The sequence below is a fragment of the Manis javanica genome, chromosome 5, assembly GCF_040802235.1.
Source record: "Manis javanica isolate MJ-LG chromosome 5, MJ_LKY, whole genome shotgun sequence".
Classification (NCBI taxonomy): domain Eukaryota; kingdom Metazoa; phylum Chordata; class Mammalia; order Pholidota; family Manidae; genus Manis; species Manis javanica.
The window spans coordinates 91,013,636-91,030,872 of NC_133160.1; the positions used below are offsets into that span (position 1 = coordinate 91,013,636).

Consider the following 17,237-nt stretch of genomic DNA (forward strand, 5'->3'; position numbering starts at 1 on the left):
CTGTCCAGTCCCTGGTCAGGTAGCGGGAATGGCTGCAAGACCGAAAGGGCATCACTGCTCCCCAGAGGCTGAGGCTCAGGGGATGTTTGATTTGGGCTGGGAGCCAAAGCTCAGAGACGACTAGTAAAACTATTTCATGGGTAAGAACAGAAGAGTCCTGGAACAGCCTTCTCAGGAGGGCTCATCTCTGACTGGAAGGAAGCTCGGCTCTGCCCTCACTGCTTTTGCAGCAGACACCTCATGAAGTGCTGCTTCCAGGAATTGTCTAGGGACTGTAGTTGCCTTTGTGGGCTGGCACAGGAGATGCAGAGGACCACTTTTGGCAAGCTACATTTATAGGGAAGAGCCCAAACTTTGGGGGATGAAATAAATACAGACAGATCTTGTTTCCTTAGCTATCTCCTCCCTTTTCCAGGATTCAGATGATGCCTCTAACCACCAGCAAAAACTTTTGGATGCAAAACTTTTGAGTGAGTCTGGGGGTACTACAAGAAAATCCATCATCATTGTTGGTCTGAGAGAGGGCTGAACACAGGGAACTCAACTTCCGGTCTTGGTTTTGACTGAACTGGGGGCAAGTCAAACATTGGGATATTTGCTCTTTGCCGAGTGGTGGGTTAGGATGGAGCAAAGATGGATAACCCACAACCCTGCTCCTAAGGAGCTCACTGTCAGCAGGCGTTCACTGTGCTCAGCCAAAGGCAGGTAGCTAAACCTCTTAGTGCCTTAGGCTTGGCATCTACAAAACGGTTCTGTTAACTGGGAAATCAAACCAAAATATAGACTCTATTGGTAGTGAAGTCCAAACCTGGCAAGGAATAACAAGCAACTTTAGAAACGTATAGTGATAAAGCCAACTAAAACAAATTGGAACCTCCCCCACGCCTGTTTTGAGAAAAATCTTCTGCATCCGTGGATGTTTTGTTGCCCTTGTCTAGCTTGGATTAATACTTAGTCTATAGGCACAGACCTGATCATCTACATTTGCCCTCTTACAGCACTAAACTATGTTTTCTACCTTTATCTTGCATCTACCTACCACTTCAGCATTTTATTAAAAATAATAATAATAATAATAATAATAAGGCAGAAATGTGGGATTCACATATAAATCAAGTATAAAAATCAAACGAATAATCATAAAAAAAAGAAACAAATTAGAAGACATTTGTGACATTACAGTTTTCAAACTTTCTTTGATGCCATTTGAAAACCTACACAAAAGCAGTAGAATGCATTCTCATTTGGATGTGACTGTGCTTAGCTAATTGGAATTGCTGGCTTCTGTCCCTGAGAGGCAGAGACCCAAACCAACTGAATGAACACTCATTAACTGCTGGGACCTGGGGACTGGGAGGGTCAGAGTCTGGGGAGCTTTTTATTTTCTAAATTCTCATGTGTTTTGCCACTTTTACTCCTTTACTCAAGACACTAGAAAATGTCTTCTGACCTCGACTGACAAAAATCTTATCAGTTTCACATCCAGTGTTCTCCATGTCCAGTAAACACCTTTCTTCCTGTCATCTGCTTTATCTGGACACTGTTCTGGCCCTCAGCCCTCTCTCCCCTGCATCCTAACTGTATGTGCATGTGCATTCTCTGTCCTTTACCCGGAACACTCTTCAAGGGGACAACCTTCCACTTAACTTCAGTATCCCCCCCACCCTGCTACCTTGCATAATGACATTCAACAGATGGATCTATGAATGAATGGAAAAGTGAATGAGTGAAACCAAGTGGCCCCACTCAATGGAGCACCTGTGTGGACAGATTTCCACAAGTCGAAGGAAGTCACCATCACCCACAGATGAGCAGAAAACACAACGGAAAAAGGAATTTCACTTGAGTCAAGGAGAGATCAAACTGTATACTAATTGCACACTCTCATACAGCTACAAGAAAATCACCTTCCGTTTTTTGAATCCAAGATTACAGAATTGGGCCCAGAAGAGGAACAAGCTTTATTGCTCCACTTGGTATCACAGTGCTGTAAACAAGCTCTTTACAGCTTTGACTTTACTACACTTTCCTTAGCCTATTCAACTTGTCTGCCCCCACCAAAATGGAATCTACACCAAATTCAATGAAGTTCTGACTAATTAGGATATTGGCCTGGCTCTGTGTTCATGTGCATGTGTATTATGTGAAGAATGTGAAAGAATAATCTCTTATTCCTTCACCTGGCAAGGAATAACATGAAACACAAGCAACTTTAGAAACGTATAGTGATAAAGCCAAATAAAACAAATCGGAAGACATTTGTGACATTTACCTTGCCAGGTAAAATGCACCAGTCATGGTATCACAAAGCTTTCTTTCTCTTTCTTAGTTTACACTAACATTAATAAATAGTGTTAATATAATAATAAAAGAGAAGTTTGATGGAGATTAGGAAGCTGTATCAGTAGTGGACAAGCATGTGGGAGCAAACCTCCTGGATTTGAAGGTTTATGAGCATGGAACCTTGGGCATGGGCTCTGCCCTTCACTTTTCTCATTTGTAAATGGGGATCAGTTCATGATAGTGTCTACCTCACAATGATTTGTGAAGTTCAGTAAGTCAGATATGCAAAGGGCCTAAAATAGTGCCTGGTACGTGGTGAACACACCATAATTACCAATTACCATTATTCTAATGTATATTTTCTTTGATCAACTTTGGAGTAAACTGCTAAGCATGTCTCCTGGCTGTACCACTATGAGCTAAACTTAGGATGTTTGTGACTGGGACAGTTAATTTATTTGAAGTCACCCTCATATCTGTGAAACGAGTATAATCATACCATATTGAAAGTGTTATTGTGAAGACTTCATGATGTAATGATGTAAACAGCAGGGTGCTGGCACTTAATAGGTGGTCTGTGAATGACCATCACAACAGGAAAGCAACCTGGTTCGGTGGAATGAGCATGGGCTTTGGACCCAGATTCTCTGGGACATCAGACAACCTGATTTCCCTGCTAATGAGCCTCCTCGTAGGTAAAATTGGAATGATGATACCTTTTGAAGACCAGAGCTAACACATACAAAATGCTTGCCTCATATAAGAACTCATTTTGGTTATTAACATTTATTCCCTGGGTCAGCAAATCACCACCTCAGGGACAATTTTTGCCAGGGTACATATTTTTGTATGGACTGAGAGCCAAGGATGGATTTATATTGTTAAATGGTTGGGGAAAAAAAAGAATATTTTATGAAAATTATGAAATTCAAGTTTCATTGTCCCAAAACAACATTTTGTTCAAACACCGTCACGGTCATTTATTTCTGGGTTATCTGTGGCTGTTTTCCCATGACAATGTAGTTACAGCAGAAATCATAAAGCCTGAAAAGCCTAAATATTTATTACCTGGCTCTTCACAAAAAAACCTTGCTGATTCCTGACCTAGTCCAACCTTCTCTTATATGTGAAGGGGTAGAGTTATTAGAGAGGCTTATTTATTTACTTATTTAAATATCCAGAATTTAGAATCTAGTTTGACTCTGGCTTTAGAAATTTAGTTGACTCTAGCCAACACAGCCAACACTGACACTTTATTATAAAATTTAAGATTTGGGAGAATATATTGGAAAAAAGGAATATTTAATAGGTTCCTCACTTGAAGGAATTTGTCTGACTAGCATGTATAACTCTGAATATTTAATTTAGAAACACCTTAAAATATTTTTAGTTTATAGTATCCTTTTTGCATCAATCGTTATTTAGTTGCTGAAAGCATAAACCTTTATAAACTTTATACGTTTAGCAACTATACAATTATACTGTTCCTACATTGTCTTGTTAAGACCTTTTGTTATAATCCAAAAAATTGCTGGAATTTTAAATTATTAATTGACTAGCAATTCTATACTAGTTTGTTACTTAGGTGATGTCTCCATATCCATTACTTGTTTCATTTCCCCATTGCTTCATTTTGGAAGCGACACCAACAGCCTGACTGTCCCCAGCCCACCTCCTGCTTCTCACCCACCCACCGTTCTCATTCTCCACACCTATCCTCCCTCACTGCCAGCCCCCTCCCCCAGTCCCATGCACCCAAGTAGAATCAAAGCTGAGCACTGATTGCAGATGGGTTTATTTCTCCTTTGCTTTGGACAGATTAATACATTTAGGATGAGAGAGAAATATTTTTAGACTGATACTCTATAAATGACACACAGAAATGTATCTGAGTTGCTTGATTTCGACACTTTGGAAAAGAATAAACCTGTACTCTCTACAAGTCATGTGCGTCCCTGAAAGGCAAGTTATGGATTTAATAACCTGGGTCAGGGTTTAATTTTCAGAGCTTACATATTCCAGAGCCTGAAGAAAACTAAGGACTAAAGAACAAAGATGGATGGGGTCTGTCTAATTTAACCACCACATTATGTGTTTGTATCTATCAAAAATAAAAAACATAAGAATCTACCTAACTAGTCAAATAACATATTAAAAATAACTAAAAAATTAAGCCACTAAAATTAGTCACCTTTTGTCTATCAACTACATTATATCATTTTGTTTTTATGGTGCTTTTTAAAACCAAATTAATTAGAAGCTTTGGTACAGATCATAGGCAACCAGTAACATAGAGTTTCATGTGTATTCAAAATTCTTCCAGGAGCCGTAGGTCATTTTCAAGTTTTCTCAGATATTATGACCTTTCTTAGACATTATTTTATACGTATATATAAGGTATATCAGTGATGTCCTGGAGGAACAAGTACTGGCTCAGGTTCATTATTAAATTTTCAGGAATTTTCCAAGCTGGTTAAACCCTTGGCAGCTTGAAATTGCCTGTGGTAGGAGTGTCCACAGCAGTGAAATAGGTGGACTAAAGAAGTCAGGGCTGCCTCTCACCCAGGAGGTTTATCAGCACACCACTGAGGGTATTTAATAAACCACGCTCCTGAGGGTTCTTATCCAGGGCATGAAAATATTCTGAGGTTGATTTATGGTGATGATTGTACCACTCTTCAAAGTCACTAAAAATTACTGGACTGTGTATTTGAAAATGGTGAGTTTTACAATGTGCAAAATAGACCTCAATAAACCTGTGAAACACAAGGCTTCGAAACCAACAAACATCTACATTTATTAGAGGCTTTAAGACTCAAGTATGTATGCCCAACAAATGAAAAATAAAACTACATTTATTCAGCTCTTCTGATGGATTTGTATTCTGGGCAGTGACTGTTAACCAGGACCTCACTCTGGAATCACTTAGACAGTTTAAAAAGGAAGTGCTCACCCCTTAAGATCCTAAGGTCATTGTCTGGCATAGGGCCTGGGAGGGGATTTCTTAAAACTCCTTGGGTGATTCTAGGGCACAGCCAAGTTTGAGAACCACAACTACATGGAGCAATTTGCCCAGATAAATGCAGCTTGCCTGTCATTACAAACCATCTTCAAATGTTTAACACATTTCTATACCTGAAATAGAGAAGTCTGGACATTAAACATACCACGCAGGGGTGTTTCTAGTTGTTTGCACACGGAGGGAAGACACAGTGGTGCTCTCCTGGCGGGTTGTGTGTGTCTCTCCCTGCCCTGGACTGTGGTGGAGAGAAGGCACCTCTAGCTCAGCCGGTCGGTCCAGTGAGCGCCAACACGGCGCAGCCTTAGGGTTATTTAATGAAAGGACCAGAGTTGAACAGCTCCTTTGTCATTTCCCTTCTTTGGGGCTTCTTACCAATAGTGGACTAGGAATATTGATAAGCATATAAAGAATTTTAGTTTAATAATTTAATAAGGCTCAAAGTGAGAGCCCAAGGGTTCAGCAGTAGTGCCTGGGCTTTGTGACACCCATTCTGGATGCTCAGGGGCATTCCACCTTTTCCCTCTGGGGATTCAATCTAGAAGTGATACCCTGGAACTCTGAATTCCTGATAAAGGAGTTTACTTTATAGAAAATTATAGCTGTTGTATCTGATTTACCTTATGAAGGTAGAATTCAATTCTGAGGCCTCAATTTTAAAATCTAAAGACTGTACTTACTGAGAACTTTTACCGTAATAGGACACAAAAAGATATAATCTCTGCAGTCTTAATGCAGAGCTTCATCCCTATTTCAGTTTTTCTCTGGTTAAAAACATGGGCTTTGGTGGATTGTGATCCCAGCTTTCCCATTTCCTGATGTGTGACATAGGCAGGTTATTCAACCCTTCGGTATTCATTTTCTTCCTTTGAAAGATGGAGATGATAACAGTTCCTCTGTCACTGGGTCATAGTGAAGGTTCGTGCTGGTTATTCAGATGGAAGATGCGGGTCCTGCCTGTGGTGAGGCACAGATGTTGAAACCGGTCTCATTGGGATATTCTGGGTGCTTTAGGGCAGAGGTTCAGTTTCTCTAGGAAATCCCCCACTCCTTCCCTCCTTTCATCGAGTCTTCTGACGAGTCGTCCTGTCTGGTCTCTTCTTAAAGACTCCACCTACCTAAACTTATACCCTGTTTGAGGCAGAAATTTTATCCTCTTCCTGACTTGTTAATACTTAAAAGGCTCAAACTTGTCCTGCATACGTGCATACCTGCAAGAGCTCACACAGGCAGTTTCAGGAGAAAGAAATACATACGGACATTACTGCAAGGCACTTCCTCATTTTTTCTCTTTTGAAAAAGTTCCTCTTCCATACAATAGAGTGGGTTTCTGTTTGTCTTACCAGCAGTGCTGCTCTCTTACTGTCAGTAGCTTAGGGCTCGAAACTTTTTAAAAGCACATTTATTTATAAACCAGATCAATATTAAGCAACACAACTCATGTATAGTCTTAATCTCAAAGCATGTCCAGCATTTGATTTGTGTCCTATTTTCTCCACCTACCTGTTTTCACATCTGGAAAAATAATATATGCTTGTACAACAATGCAGTTGGCCCCAAGCAGGAAGATAACTAACAGACATGAGTAAAGTGGAAAGGATAGAAGATCGGGGTGGCAGAGGACTAAAGATAAATCACTCGGCAGAGTGAGCACTGGGGTGGCGCGGGGAGCCGATGTTCACCCAACAAGCACTTTGAAAAGGGTATCGGCTCTCTTACCCCAAATCCTGGAGTGGTTCAGTTTCTCCATCTGATCTGCTCCACAGATCTGAAGGATCTTGGGCTCTCATCTTCCCTTCCACAGATTCTGCTCTGCCCATTCGCGCTCCTCAAGTCTGCTAAGCCCCTGCCAGGTGCTGTGGGGAGGAGGCAGAGAGAAAAGGGCTTCCTGCTCCTCACACTCTCCTCTGAGAGAGAAGCCGGCTGTGGCTGTGAGTCTTCAACCAGCAAGGAAGTGAAACCTGGTGACCCCTCCCACTGACACTCACCACCCTGGCCCTCAGGCACTGGCTGGAGTGTGTGTCAGCCAGGAAACATGCACATGTAGGGAGCTGCCTCCCAGGTCAGCCACACTGCATCACAATTTCTATCAAAGGAGATAAAGATGAAACCACTCCAACTGGGATGGACTATTAATTCAAACTCTTCTCGTGGGGCTGCAGTTTCTCCTTAGTGCCTCCACTTTGTATAGGAGGGTGCAAGCACCCCACCTTCTGCCTCACCCACCCACATAAGGAGCTCTGAGGAAGCTTCTCTATCAGGAACATCTTCACAGTGGGTAAAGAAATCAGAATCAAACCACAAGCTTCCATCTTGAAGTCTGGTGTTTGGCACTTTCTCAGTATTTCTGCTTCAACTACCCAAGCTTGCCAACATGCCCTTGTTATTCAGGCTGACACAATTCAGAGACAGTTATTGTTTCCTCCATGGAGGGAAGGATTAGGTTAGAAGAAAGGCAGAAGAAGTTCTACGGGGCCAGCATGGTGCCCAGCTAATGGGGTATGTCAGACCTCCTGGGGTCTTGGAGCTCCACATCCCTCACCATGCTCACTCACAGCTGGCGTCACTTAGCGTCCACATTCCTGTGAGAATTCCGCCTGCCTGAATGTCCTCAAGGGAAACTGCCGTAACTTTAGGAATCAAAGTTAACAGTAATAAGTGAACAAAGAAAGTAGGTTGCTTCCTGCCTTTTCTCCGTGTGTGCCTGCAAGAGAGAATGTGTTTCTGGGCTCTCTCTGTCCTGCCCTGACTCACCCAGGGTTCACCTGGGCGCTCTCTAGCTCCCATCCCAGTCTGAGGACCAGCAGCCCTGGCACCAAGGGACTTGTCACAGTGCAGAATTTCTGTTTCCTCCCAGCTCTTCTGAATCTGCATCTGTACTTGCACAAAATCCCCAAGGGGACTCCCATGCCTGTTAAGGTTGGAGGAGACCACCTCAGAAAACACCAAGACAGAGGTGTCCACCCAGGAGAACTCTTCAGAGGACCCTGAGACAGAGAGCTGTCCTCCCAGAAGACTGCCTCAGAGGACACGGAGACAGAGAACTGTCCTCCCAGGAGACTGCCTCAGAGGACCCCAAGACAGAGCTGTCCTCCCAGGAAACCGCCTCAGAGGACACGGAGACAGAGAACTGTCCTCCCAGGAGACCACCTCAGAGGACACTGAGACAGAGCTGTCCTCCCAGGAGAGCATCTGCACCTGGTATCTTTTCATCTTTTTTTAAGGTTCTTGCTGATTGCCTTGGTTTGTCAGTGATCTATGCGACCCTGGCTTACTCTGATTGCCAGGGAGAAATTCGTAAGTGTCTAGGAACAGCCCAGGGGAGAATAAACTTGGATAACATACAAGAACCTGACTGTACATGAATATTTAAGATTCTTCTGCCTACAGTTTGCTCAGAGCGGAGTGCAGTGTCCACTTGGTGCAGAGAGGCCAGGCTTGGTAGGGAGCTTCTCCATTCCCTTTCTATAGCTCTTTGGTGGTTCAGTATCTATTTCATCCCTTTTTAGCCAATTCTAATTTTTCTTTCCCCAGTAAAGTAACAAAATTCACTGAGATGGCTCCCTTTTTCAATCTTCCTGTCCCTCTCTACCATTTTGCTACCCTATCTGCTGCCCTTTCCCTTGATGTCATTCTTTCTTTTTGTCACTTAATCCACTTTTCTCAAAATCCTTCCCTCTCTTACTCTCCCCCTGCTCCACAGATACACTGTCAGTGTTGTAGTGGCAACTGCTGCTGCAGCACCATAGATGGTCTCGATAAAATGCTGGACAATCGTTAAAATATCTGATAATATAGTTTGCATTAGATTATTCAAACATTGTGTGTGTGTGTGTGTGTGTGTGTGTGTGTGTGTGTGTGTATTTAAAGAAACTGAAACTTTTGCTTCCAAACACCTTCCAAATAAGTGCAAGGGGTATTTTTTAAAACCATAAAATTCATTTCTTACTTATTTCAGTAATCTCTTTTCAGTGAGGCTTATTCATAGTACTGGATTCTTTCCATATTGGTTTTGAAAATTGACATGGACATAATCAAGCTTCTTTTAACAATTTTGGAACATCTTATTTTTTGTTAGAAAAATGTTTTATTTATCTAGAAAGGTAGGCATTTATCTAGAAAGGTAGGCCTTTATCTAAATGACTACCACACTCAAATCATTGATTTTTACATAAAGAGAATTCATAGAGAACTCTTTTGTCCAGATTTGAATTTCTTTATTAGAAGAATGATCTCTTAAACACTTGGGACTCCTCTAAGGAGACCTTTTTAAAAGAAACAGCTCCATATATTTGAAGAGCCTGTTTGATCTTTTCCTAAGTTATTTATCTCTACAGGAAGCTCAAATACCAAAGTGTCCCCTCTTCACTTGGTTACCCGGCAATGGCACTTCTGCTCATGCTCTCCACAGAGGGTACGGTCGTTGAGCTCCCTTGGTTAACTGTTTGCTGTTAACTAAGCGTGATCTCTTCCTCTCCGTCATTTATATCGGTGGGAAATAAGGGATACATTTTGGAAAGTGAAACCATGGCTTGGGAGTAACACAGACCGGAGTTATCATAGCTTGGGGTTGAGGCACCCTTACTTTGTTCCCACTGTTCTCCCTACCCATGAAAAGAAGAAATCATTTCATACTAAACTGAAACAGAGGAACAGCAGAAAAAGAAAGAGCCGACTATTGTTTTTCAGCTGCCAGCCATCTCTCCCCTTAATTCAGTGGTAAGATCAGACTTACTGTATTGCTTTTTAAAATATTCAGTAGGCATTTTTGTACTTTAAGCAACCACCTCTGTCCTCTGTCCCAATTATGTGATCACTTACACAGTATCAAAGGCTAAGGGAATTGATTGTCTTAAATTAACTGGAATCCTTTTTCATTTTCTTCTTTTGTCTACATAAACAGTCCTAGATCCTTTGCTGAATAAGGCTGTCCAGATATGGCTATAACTCACCAACTTCAAGGTGTAAAATTCATCCTAACTCCTTTCTCCCTTGGGAAAGCATGAAATTGGAAACAGAAATAAAAAGAATTTCCACAGAAGTGGAAAGGAAAGATATGAACACTTTTAATTTTACTTTCCCAACACATTCCTAATAAAACATGGTTTCCTGGATGATTTAAAATTCTGAAAAAAGTAAGTCATGGTGGGAACCCCCAGGTGCCCAGGAAATACTTTATAAAGGCCAAACTTAGTCATTGAGAAATGCAAGACACCAAATGGAGATGTCAGCTAAGCAGATGGGTAAGCAAGCAATGGTGAGAAGGAAGCCCTGGTCTCCCTCTGCGCGCCCCTGTGCGTCAGGACTGATCACATCCAGTCAGGCCTCTGCTGATTCCTGCTGCCCCACCGCTCTGGGTGCCATTCTCATCGTTCCTCTTGGGAATCATTCTGCTCGCCTTTGGCCAATTTTTCTTCCCTTAACTCACTTAGGCCATGTCGTGAGCTGACGGAAGGTTGGTCTCTACGCTCTTCTCTGCTGCTGCATGCGGAACCCCATCACCATCGGCTTCCGGATGCTTACATCGGCTGGGGCCTGCACGGACCAGCTGCCATGGTCCGTGTCCTGCTACGTGGGGATTGCTCCTTCCAGAACTCCCAAGTTCCTTGGGTTAGCTGCTCAGTCTGCCAGGAACAGACCTTTTGTTGCTCCAGATCTCTCTCTCCACATTGCTCGCTCTTCCTGGAGGGTGGGGGGTGAGGAGACTGACATTGTTCCAAAGTTGCCCTGGCTGGACATGACCCATTTCTTTGCACTGGTGGGTTTTTGCCTTATCTAGACAGCCTTAGCAGAGGCTCCTGCAGGGAGCTGGATTAGGCTAGGTTTGGGAATTCTCCCATATTCTATGCAGAACCACTTCGCAAGTCCCACTGTTAAGTAATATTGATCATATCAGATTTCTTCCTTACTTAGAAATTTTCCCTTCACTGGTGATTTTAAGCAAACTTTTTGCTGTGGATTCCTCAGACCATCGGTCATATCTGTGTGTGTCTAAATCCCAACTCTAGACAGTCTCCAAAATCCCATGCAAAACAAGGAACGAGTCTAAGTGGGCAAAGATTGAAGAGTGGAGGAGGTTCAGGAAAACCACATTCTATCTTCAGGTCCAGCACAACTCAGAGCCCACTTCTGAGAAGCTCTTTGTCCATGTTATCTCCTTTCTTCTTCCTTAGGGTGGAGGAGACTCAAGGTCCACTTAATTTTAGTCCTGTAAAGAATATATATGCCTTTGTACATACCTTCCTACTGTTTGGATGCCCTTCCTGTGCTCTGTCTAACCACCTCCTTTCCATTCGCAAGTCTCAGTGCGTGTTTTACCTCTTCCTGCAGTGGTCCTCGGGTTTGCTCCCTGCACACAGTGCTAGGAGCCTTCCTGCTGCTAAGCATGTGTACTTCCATGACAAACTTTACATATCTCAGGGATAACACTTTTGCCATTATACTGAAATTACAGTGTTTCTTTTCTCTGATTTATTCCTCAAGACAAAATTCTATTCACTGATGTAAGAGAGCACATGGGGAGAGCTTATGTCTTCTTAATTTTATACCCCTCCCACTCAGCACAGTACCTGGCAATGAGTAACGGTAATGGCTTGGCAGTTCTTGCTGTTTTTAAGCACATTCTGAAGATTTTGATTGAAAGCCAAGAATTGGTCATTTTTTTTGGTGGGGAGGGCACTATTAGTTTGGGTTTCTGGAAAGTAGATGCCAAATTGGAATTAAAAGTACAGGGATTGTCTTAGGTGGAAATGCCTGCGGTGGGTAGAGGAGAGGTGAGCGGAGGACCAGGAGAGTCTCAGAGCACAGGGTGGGCTGCGTGTTAGCTTCTGGGGCTGCCGGAACAAAGTACCATAACAAGGTGGCTACAAACAATAGGAATCTATCCTCTCACAGTTGCGGAGGTCAGAGTCTGAAGTCAAGGTGTCGGCAGGTTCCTCCTGGAGGCCGGAGGAATGAGCTGCTCCAGGCCTCTTTCTCGGCCCTGCTGGCTGTTCATCCTTACTCTCTTGGCTGGTAGGGGCACCATTCTAATCTTTGCTTCTGTATTCATACCACCTTCTTCTCTCGATGTCCTCTAATGGCCTTCTTACAAGGACATAGTCAATCATACAGGGCTCAGCCTAATCCAGTATGACTTCATCTTAACTAATTACATCCCTGTAGTCTTTTTCCTTTCAAGGTCACATTCTGAGTTTCTAGGTGGACATGAATTTGGGGGACACTATTCAATCCAGGGCACACTGATGCTGTGAAAGGACAGAAAGAGGAAGAAAGGAAATTGGGTGTAAAGAGCCTCAGACTGCAATTCTAACAAAGCCAGGCCCACATCAACAGCGAGCCCAGAGCAAAGACCACCCATGAGAGGAGTCTGTGCTGGGCAGCAACAGCCCAGCTCTAGCTGCCCCCTGCATTCAACTCAGTCTCCAGCTGGGAGCAGCAGGGCCTTGGCTGTGAGCACAAGGCTGGGGGCTGGGGGGAGGGGGAGGTTGGTGGGGAAAGGGGGTGGCTGGGGTCGGGTGGTGCAGGGAGCAGGAGCACCCTGCATACTTTGCACAGGTTCTCTCCTGAAAAGAGTCTGAACCGTGGACTCCTGAGCTGCCACAGGCAGGCTTAACCACACAAATTTTGTTCCCTCTCTTTCATCAAATAATTACAACAAAAGCCAGGGTCTTCTAGCTCTGCAGCAACTAGAAGGATGGCAGGGAGCATTTCCCAGTGCCCAGGCCTGCTCTGGGAGGAACTCGGTGGAATCAGAGATCAGTCACGGCTTTCCTGAGCCTCAGCTCCCAAGGACTGGGAGCTACAGTTGATCAGCTCCACTGCCAGACACACGAGACATCTGCACAGACACCCCCAGCAGAAATCTCCCTGACCTCTCCCCTTGCCTCTTTCTTATTTCTCTTCTTTGTTGTTTCTCTACTTTGCATTTGCAGTGCTGTCTTGAACTCCATTCTCGGCATTGTTTATCTAATGTGAAATATTTATTCTGTCCACTAAGCCAGTGACTTTAATGCCTTCATAACATTAAGTATTTGGAGCATCCTCAGAAGTAGTACAGCTGAGTTGTTCACAAAACCTACTTCATGGAAGGTGGAAAATCAAGTCTCCTTCAGTAGGGGGGGAATCTTTGTATTGCATTGAGGTTTCCTAGGACTCCCACAGTGGTCTGTCACCTAGGAAAGCTCCATTTCCTCAGAATGTCCCAAGGATCCTATGTGGCCCTCACCCCTAGTGTGTCCATAGGAGGGCAGTAAAGGTCACATGCTCCATCAGGACTGCAGGAATGGAAGGTCAAGAATCAAGTTCATGGCTTCTGTGCACTTTATCTCATTCCTACCAGCATTTGCAGCTGCTTTGTTATTGAAGTAGGGATGCATATCTCCTACATTCTAAAAAATACATGCTTGCACTCTCATTCTCTTTAATCCAGCCCTTCCTTCCTCCTTGCTACTCCTTGAACTTGGCTCATATTTGCCTTAGATCTCTGAAATTGTTTTTCTCATTTGTTGGCTCTCTCTTACTCCAAATCTCATGTGGTTCCTTCTTTCATTTCATTCAGATATGTAGTTCAAGGTCACCTTCTCAGAAAGAGGGCCCCCTAGTCATCACAGCTTAAGTGCTCCGCTCCCTGTCCAGCCATCACAGCCAGCCCCTCACCTTGCCTTATTGCTTTTCACAGCTCTCAGTGTTGGTTCATAAGACACTAAAATACATCGATACAAATTCATAAACAGCCACTGCCCTGAACCTGAGTGTCCCCCAGGCATCTTGGCCACCCCATCCCCTGGTCACCTGGGATCTTCCGACCACCCGGTGAGTGAAGGGGGCCTCCAGGGCCCTCTCCCAGCACTGGGGCCAGCATATGTGTCTGCTCCAATTCTGCAGTACCTGTGATGTGCTACTTGCATATTTAACAGGTGTATTGAGGTCTAATTTACAAAGCTTAATATTCATTTCCCTTAAATGTACAATTCAGTGATTTTCAATACACTCACAGAGTTTTGCCACCATCCTCAAAATCCAGTTTTAAAATGTTTTTATCACCCCTTGTAAGCGTCTGCACTGTAAGTATTTTGGATACCATTTCTATTTAGCTCTATCTAAATTAATTACATTGGATATTTGTTTACCTGTGGAAAATAAATTATATAAGATATATAATCATATGTTATCTATATTATCTATCTATCTACCTACCTACCTATCTCCTTACCTTCTGTGTGTCCATCACAGTCTTCTGCGATGTGACCTTGTCACATCCCCATCAAGAGGTGGCACCTAATTTCACTCCTTTGAATCTGGGCTAGCCTTGGTGATTCACTTGTGACCAACAGAAGGTGGTGGAGATGACGCTGCCTGACTTCTGAGGTGAGGTCATAGCAGCCCTGCAGCTCTGCAGCTCTGCCTGGACCTGAAACACTCACTCTGCGGACACTCCATTAGGCTGCTCCCTCTAGAATCCCACTGTCTGCCAAGAGAAACCCAAGTCACATGGTGTGTTTCATGTGTGTGCTCTGCTTGACAGTCCCAGATGAGCTCAGCTGGAGTCATCTCAGCCCAGGTTCCAGACACATGACCAAAGAAGCCTCCAGGTGATTCCAGCCTCCAGCTGTTTAAGTCACCCCTAGTGGTGTGAGTCTTGCCAATGAGAGCCCAGACACTGAAGAGTGGACAAGCCATCTCACCTATGCCCTGTTTGAATTTTGGATCTAAAGAATACATGCACTTAATGAAACGGTTGCTGTTTTATGCCACAGGTTTGGGATGGTTTGTCACCCGGTGATAGAAAACCAGAACACTTGTTTGTCATCTGGGTCACTGCATGGAAAGTGAGCTCCAGGGAAGTAATTTTAGGTGTCTTGATAGCTATATATCTGTGACGGTTAATTTACCTGTCAGCTTGACTGGGCCATGAAGTGCCCAGATACTTGGCCAAACATATTTTGGGGGTGTCAGTGAGGGTGTTTTTTGAATCAGATTAACATTTAAATTCAGATTTAAATGTGGGTTTCGAGTAAAACGAATTGTTCTTCATAACTAGGAGAGCTTTGTCCAGTCTGTTGAAGGTCTGAATAGAACAAAGAAGAGCAGGCTCTCCTGAGCAGGCAGATTCTCCAGCAGACAGCTTTCAGGCCTCATCTCTAACGCTGCTCTTCCTGATTCTCCAGCAGCAGCCTTAGGACCCAGCTGCCACACCAGCTCTCCTGGGGCTCCAGCTCTCCAGCCCACCCTACAGATTTTGTATTTATTAGCTGGCCCCCATAATCACACAGGCCAAATCTTTATTTAAAAAATCTCTTTACACACACACACACACACACACACACACACACACACACACACACACATTGGTTCTCTTTCTCTGGAAAATCCTAACACAGTATTCAAATACCCTAAAACAATGGTTCTCAACTGGGAGCAATTTTGCCCCTCCAGGGGGCATTTAGCAAAATCTGCAGGCATTTTAGGTTTCACAACTTGGGTTGCCTACTGGCCTCTAGTGCACTGGGCTGCTGAACATCCTGTAGTACACAGGACACCACCCACAAAGTATTGTCTATACCAAAATATCAAAAGAGCCAGGCTGGTCTATATCAAGCACAGTTTTTTCTCACTCCAGCATCAAAGAAAGGATAACACTATAAATCCACTAAGGGTAGCTATGCAAAGTCACCTATCTAAGGACAGAGCTGAATCAAAAGCCAGCTCTTCTCATTTCCTTCTGTCTACTTTACTAAACTGCTCCCAAAGATCCAGTGTGGCCCAGGGAATGGGGGCATGCTGCAGGAGTGGGTGGAGCCTGCACACTGTAGAAAGTGATCTCAGGGAGGACATGGTTAAAGGGCCTTTGCAAGACTCTTGGCGCAAAGGGTAGAGTAAGCAAACAGGAGGGTACGTCGTCTGCAGCACATTTGAGGCAATGATTCTGGGAACTCTCAGAGATCACTGGGGAGGATGTGAAGGATAAAAGGCTGGAATTTCTTTCTCTTCTAAGAGGGTCCTGAGTATAATAAGTGTGTACAAGTCAAGGAACATTAACCTGGGATATTGAGGTCCCTTATCTTCTGTGTCTACCATGTCTCCCGTGTCCAAGCCCATCGGTGGCATTCCGTCAGCTTGGTATGGTCACGGGTGCCAGGCTGATGTGTTCACTGGTGACACCTGCCTACACACAGTGTTGAAACAACTGAAGCTTTGCCCTTGAATAAGAAATACAATCGCCCTTAGTGGTTATAAAGGAGCAGGTTGGTGGCAGGTTGATTAGTCTTTTTCAGAAGAAGAAATAACTGATATTTTTAACTGGATCAATATTTAGAAATATACAAGAGGCTCCTGAGTTCTAGAAAAAGAAAAATGTGACCAACAAGAGGAAACATAAAAATATATATATAATGATGTATAAATTACAATGAGTTTCCATAGCCACTTTCATTGGGATATCATGACCTTTATGTTATTAGGCAGAGTAGGTTTCCTTGTTCTGTTTTAATAGGTTAGAAAATTGGGGCTCAGAAATGCTGAGGCACTTGTTAGTACCTAACAACACTGGAAAGGGAATTTATGTGTGTTAGTCAATGTCCAGATCAGAAAAGAGAAACGATTCTAGGTATTTGACCCAGAGAGGATGCAATGCAGGGAACTGGCTGGAACAACAAGGGGAGTGAGGAGGAGGTCATGAACCTGTAACCAGGCTACAAAAGTCCACAGTCCTGATGAACTGAGGCCGACCGCGCCCTGCCCGGAATCCGCCGGTGCTGCTGAAAACCGGCGCTACTGCTTCCGGAGCTCTGCGCTGCCGCCTTTGCTCCTGGGCACTTCCAGAAGAACGTCGTCCTCTCCCTAGTCTCAAATTGGCAATTTCTTTCTGCATGACAAACGAATCGATAAAATGTTGTCTGTAGGCTTCCAGGTCTCTGTGCTTTAAGGAGAGAAA

The 17,237-nt window shown here is 43.7% G+C and overlaps 1 protein-coding gene across 2 annotated transcripts in view; it reads right to left on the reverse strand.

Moving 5' to 3' along the window:
- Nucleotides 1-7,242, reverse strand: part of DAPP1 (dual adaptor of phosphotyrosine and 3-phosphoinositides 1) — a 49,306-nt gene extending 42,064 nt beyond the window's left edge. For both annotated transcript variants that reach the window (XM_037020082.2, XM_037020084.2), the window contains exon 1: nucleotides 7,022-7,242. In XM_037020082.2, coding sequence (XP_036875977.1) covers nucleotides 7,022-7,122 — 101 coding nt within the window. In that variant the 5' untranslated portion in view covers nucleotides 7,123-7,242. The remainder of the gene's footprint in view (nucleotides 1-7,021) is intronic.
- Between the last annotated feature and the right edge of the window lie 9,995 nt (nucleotides 7,243-17,237).